The 6,421-nt window shown below is 39.7% G+C and overlaps 1 protein-coding gene across 1 annotated transcript; it reads left to right on the forward strand.

The window, feature by feature from the left end:
- Positions 1–5,164: 5,164 nt before the first annotated feature.
- Positions 5,165–6,115, forward strand: LOC309691210 (olfactory receptor 13C2-like; the record flags this gene model as incomplete). The annotated part of the gene is made up of 1 exon (XM_082508803.1): positions 5,165–6,115. The coding sequence occupies one exon, from the start codon at positions 5,165–5,167 to the stop codon at positions 6,113–6,115; it is 951 nt and encodes a 316-aa protein (XP_082364929.1).
- Positions 6,116–6,421: the final 306 nt, after the last annotated feature.

The raw sequence follows: 6,421 nt of genomic DNA on the forward strand, positions 1-6,421 counted from the left end.
ATGATATATGGGAATATGACAGTAAATACTAAATATTAAACATTATTGTGCAGCACATAAGATCAACAGAACACAGTGTGCTTTGAGGTAGGAGCCAAAAAGGGTGTAGTTTGTGGGTGTGATCACCCGTGTGTACACCTGTGAGCATGGACGCGCTTGTTTTTTTTTTTTTTAAAGGTTCCTTCATGTAATGATCTGCTAGAGGGTGTGGGGGGGCCACAGCCCCGTCCTCCAGGGCATGAAGCAGGTATGGAGGAGATCAAGACTCCAGACATCCAGAGGCCCCCAGAACACAAGAGACCAAGGAAGACCAACAGAGGGGCAGCCGCGCCACTGTCCCAGAAAGAGCTGAGGAGAGTCCCGGATGAGGGGTCACTCAGTATCCGCGGAGCAGAGGCCAGGGGGGATTGCAGTGACGTGCCCGTGAGCTCTGCCGGCAGCCAGCTGCATGTGCTACTCTTATATTTTTCATTATGTTTGACTAATTTGTCACTCTACAGTCTGATAACATGGCAAAAGAATACTTACATATACAAGGGGAAGGTTTCATTTAACAGCAGGACCCAAATCTGCATTATTATCAACAGCTATGTTTCTTTTCCTATCAGTGCCCACTTGAAGAGCTGCTTTCTTAATTAATTTTCTTTTTGTCTTTACTTTTTTCTATTGCAGATGATTTTGAAAAGTCTGTCAACATGTAGCTATAAATGTGACTGTTAGTGTAGAAGTCCTCACCAATTTATAAAAGAGGAGTTCATCACATCAATAAAATGTTGATTCTCACACAAAGTGAGAGATTGTTAAATAAATAAGTAAAAGTAAAATTGTTAAGTACAAAGAGATATAAATCAATATTTATAACTGAAGAATGCAATGGTTTTTAGATTTCATTGGACTGTCTTGAACAAAGTGGACATTGGCTGGGTGGCCAAGCCAGGAATGCATAGATAATCAAGCGTCTAAAACACTGTGCTGCCGAGCAGAATTTCAACAAGTTAGCATCTTGTCAGGACCATACTGTTTGTTAGTTAGAAGCATACCACTGCAACAGGCCAGACTTAGACAGTGAAGTATTAGCCAAACCTGAAGCAGCTAACTTCAGTTTGGTTTCACCTCTAGGTTCAATTGAGGAACCATCCTGCATTGTCTGAAATGTCCAACTCAGGATGCAGCTAGGATAGATGTTTTCACTGTGAAAGAGAGGACATTTTTACCCATTTGTGAACATTTTCATCATGCATTCTAGATTAATTTAGTTACTGGTCTATTAAAAAACAAATTATCATGGTCCAGGTGAGTGCTGGGTTTTTACACAATGCTGGGATTCCCCTTCGGCAGAGACTCCAATCAGCCTTCACACCTGACTGCAATCAAGTCACCGGTATTTAAGTCCAGCATTCACAACAGACCTCTGCCAGATCTATACCTAACTCATTTTAGTGCTAGGCCGTCAAGCTCTCGTTAAATCCTTTAATGTTTTGTGGTTTTGCTCATGCAGTTGGATAGTGTAGTGGTAAGGTTACACACCTTCGGAAAGGGAATCGCATGTTCGATTTCCACCCAGTATAAGGGTCCTGGCTAGACCTCCCATGCTAAAACCAAGCCCTGGAATGGCACGGCTACGTCTGCAGCTCAGACACAAATATTTTACTACATGTTGTACTTTTTATGTGACAAATAAAATTTGAATTTGATTTTTGATTTCATAGTATTTTCTCTCTGCCGTAGTTACCCACTTGGTCATCATGCTTTACAGCTATACTCACAACAATACTGAACAATACTCACCTCTGTTTGGACGCTGGTTTTCTGCTATCAGGTCAGACTCCCTTCATTGTGGCGCTCCACCTGCCTGCCTCCCAGCCAGCCTGTTGGATCACGTACATTCTGGACTCTCTCTGGATCACTGCTCACCCAGACCCCTTGGACTCCCTCCTCCCATAACGTCTTCACCTGCAACTCGTAAGCCATTACAACATCGTTTAACCAACTGGCCGTGATTCACTGGATTTCCACCCAGGATCCGTTCATGGACTTTTTGAATCTAGCCAAAGTTCATAGTTTAGGTTTCACGTTTCATAGTTTTGTCTCATAGTTCATAGTTCTCAACCTCACAGTTCATAGTTCATAGCCTTCAGAATTTCTTGCAAAATTACTATTCATTGTTATCAAATTAGTCACTGTAAATAAATGTATCCACGTCAATCTTTCCTCCGTCTGTGTCTGCACTTGAGTTCACACACAAAGCCTGGCCTTTTCGTCGTAACACACTCCATGTTTTCAAGCTTACACTCTTGTGCTTTTTTTTTTTGAGGTAGTTCTGGCATAGCTTGGACTTGGACTGTTTCGGGTCATTATCTTGCTATAGGATGAATCCCTGACCAACTTGGTGCATACCAGAGGGGATTGCATTGTGCTGCAGAATGCTGTGGTAGCCGTTTTGGTTCAGGGTGCCTTTCACTCTCTATAAGTCACCAACCACGAACAAAACAGCTCCAAATCATCACACTTCCTCCTCTATGTTTGGCAGTTGATGGTACACACTCTGGAACCATCCTTTCACTGACCCAATGGCATACAAAGACCTTGCATAATGAACAGAAGATTTAAAATTTTGATTACTCAGTCCAAAATACATTCTTCCAGCCTTCAGTTGTCACCACAAGGATATACAGCAATGACATCGGAATTTTGTTCGGACTGGATAAGTGTAGTTGGATGATAATGAAGCGAGGGAACGTAGTCAGAACTGAGGGGATGGAACTACCAGAAGGCAACATTGCAAACACTGAAGACAGCTACAAGTACCTGGAGATCCCACAGGCAAATGGGAACCATGAAGAGGCTGCTAGAAAAGCTGCAACCACCAAGTACATGCAGAGGGTCAGGCAAGTCCTGAGGAGTCAGTTGAATGGTAAGAACAAGATCTGGGCTATCAACACCTACGCCCTGCCCTTGATCAGGTACCCTGCTGGCATAATAAGTTGGCCAAAGGTGGAGATAGAAGCCAGTGACATCATGACCAGGAGACTCTGACCATGCATGGAGGGTTTCACCCCAAATCCAGCATCCTGAGGCTGTACGCTAAGCGAAAGGAAGGAGGTTGGGGACTGGTGTGTCAGCACAACAGTCCAGGATGAGGCAGCAAACATTGAAGAATACATCAGGAAGATGGCCCCAACCAACCACATGCTCAGTGAATACCTCGGGCAGCAGAAACCTGAGAAAGAGGAGGCACCATCATAGAGGGACAATAGGATAGAGGAAGTGGCTGACATCCAGAAATCCAACCAGTGGCTGGACAAAGCTGGACTAAAAGACAGCACAGAGGCACTAATCATAGCAGCACAGGAACAAGCTCTGAGCACAAGACTGATAGAGGCTGGGGTCTATCACACCGGGAAAGACCCCATGTGCAGGCTGTGTAAAGATGCCCCTAAGCAATCCAGCACATAACAGCAATGTGTACGATGCTAGCAGGCAGGGCATACGTGGAACACCATAACCAAGTGGTTGGCATGGTATACAGAAACATCTGTGCCGAATATGGCCTTGAAGTCCCAAGGTCAAAATGGGAGATGCCCCCTGGGGTGGTGGAGAACGACCGAGCTAAGTTCCTGTGGGACTTCAACATACAGACGGACAAAATGGTGGTGGCTAACCAGCCGGACATAGTGGTAGTTGTCAGGTTTATATTGTTGATTGTCATTTATGCTTAGAAATATTTAACCATATATGCTTAGAGGTGAGGGGATTGTGTAGTGATAGGATGTGTGATCCTTAGTAGTCTGCAAAGACTTTGTGTGCATTCCAGAGTGTTCTGGCATGCACACTCACATCTTAGGGTCATGGGAAGAGGTCGTCTCTTCTCTTGCTGATATATGGTATAGCAAACTCATTTATATCTGTTTTAGTATAAGTGTCTTTTGTTTAGCTGGACTGCTGGACTTATAGACCAGCAAGTTTAGGGAAGTCGTTTATGGGGTCACATTCTCCCCCCCCCCCCCACGCACACACACATACATACCTACACACACACACACACACACACAGACGGTACTCTTTGTTCACATGTGAACCTATGTTAATGAGCCTATGCATATTCACGTAACCTTAATAAAAGAGCAGTGTTACGAGGGAGCAGAAAAGAGCAACTGGGGTCAAGCGAAGGAACAGCGTTTGTCCAGTTGGTCTTCCTCGTATACGAGAAACATAAAGGACTTTCCCTGCTTGTGTCTTGCTTTACCGTGTAGTAGAATCATCTGAACATTCCAGCAAATAGGTTTATGCTACAAACCTATCAGTGGTAGACAAGTAGAAGAAAACGGCCATAGTGATCGATGTAGCAGTTCCAAATGACGGCAACATCATGAAGAAGGAACACAAGGAACTTGAGAATTACTAAGGGCTCAGAGTAGAGCTGGAGAAGATGTGGAGGGTGAAGGTAACAGTGTGTGTATATATATATATATATATATATATATATATATATATATATATGCTTTATTTATAGGCTATAAATAAAACAATGTATGAAAAGTTGGACATTTGTAATGCATTTGTAATGCATAAGCTTGTCCTTGTTTTTTTAAAGTTTTTTTAATTATTATTATTTTATGATGATTATTATTATTATTTAGTATGGTAGTTATCCAAGTTTTATTTTACACTGAAAATGTACACAAGGCATAAAACCACACCACCTAAAATGGAAACCAAATAAAAACTCCTGATGAAATAAGATATGAACCCGAGTGCAAAAAAGCCAGGATACATTTAACAATAAAATCTTGCTACCTTATTAAAATTCTATACTAGATTAATAGAAGTTGGCTGATCATTGTCATTGTTAGCTGCAACTTATGATCCATTAGCTCTAACTACTAAATCCTCAAGTAAAAGAGGCTGAACAATGATGTAACTGACTTTCACAGTTCAGCTCCCTCAAGGTTGAAGCAAACCAATAAAACTCTTCTTCAGTCCACATACATATGATTCACTATATACATTTGATTGATGAGTGTACTTGTATTTGAAGTTCTGATATCTTTAAAAGAATAATACCTAACACAGGTTGCATTTTAGTGCAATTTTGATTTTATGTCGTCATATAAACTGGTTATGCTGCTATATTTGTTTTGTAGTATTTTTATTTTTTTAATTCATGGATGAGGAGTTAAATACCACATATGTAACTCTAGATGGATACATTGAAGTTAACAAGTACAGATATGTTTATTTTTGTATTATCTTTACATTATACATTATAATAATATGCAGTAATTCTACCATCGTGTATGTGATCTGGATTCATAAAAACCTTCATGAGCCTATGTACATTTTCATTGCAGCTTTGCTACTTAACTGTCTCCTTTACAGCACAAATATTTATCCAAAACTTCTGATTGACTTTTTATCTGAAAAACAAGTCATAACATATTCAGCCTGTCTCTTTCAGTTTTTTATGTTTTACACTTTAGGCAGTTCAGAGTTCTTTCTCTTGGCAGCCATGGCTTATGACAGATATGTGGCTATTTGTAAACCTCTTGAATATCCAACTATCATGAACAAAACCACTGTGATCATTTTCCTGGTCGTATCTTGGCTTATACCTGCTGTTCATATTGCAATCCAAGCAATAGCGAGTGCTGAAGCAACATTGTGTAACTTTAATTTAAAGGGAATATTTTGTAACAATGCAGTTTACACTCTTCACTGTCAAAGATCAAGATTAATTACCGTCTTTGGTGTGGTTGCATTACTAGATCTTGTAATACTTCCTATGATCTTCATAGTTTTCACATACACAACAATATTTATTGTTTCTTATCAAAGTTGTAAAGAAATTAGGAAGAAAGCTGCAGAGACCTGTTTACCCCATCTGTTAGTTTTAATCAGTATTTCCTGTTTAAGTATCTATGATGTAGGCATAGCTCGAGTGGAATCAGATTTTCCAAAAGTTGCTCGATTACTAATGACATTACAATTATTGCTCTATCATCCATTGTTTAATCCATTCATTTATGGGCTCAAAATGAAGGAAATTTCTAAACAGTTAAAAAGATTATTTTGTCATGCCACAATCATTACGTGTATTAATGCTAATGTGCCTTAATTGTTATGTAATCAGTTTGCTGAAGTTACTCAAAACGTTTTTCATTCAACATAATCAAAAAGTAAAACATAAAAATGTCATTTTTACTCATTTAATGAAAAATGTATGCAGTTGTTTTAACATAAACATATTCATTCTGCCATAGGTAAAATGATAGGTAATTAAATCAATTTTCAAATTAATGTCTTTAAACTTTTATATTTCTTCATTTTTACATTATTGCTAATTCTTATTTACGATATGCTAGTGGAACATGGGTGGGTTCAGAATCTTCCCCATAATATCAAATATGGTATCAAGAATTTC

Source organism: Aulonocara stuartgranti, assembly GCF_965226115.1.
Source record: "Aulonocara stuartgranti genome assembly, chromosome: 16".
NCBI lineage: Eukaryota > Metazoa > Chordata > Actinopteri > Cichliformes > Cichlidae > Aulonocara > Aulonocara stuartgranti.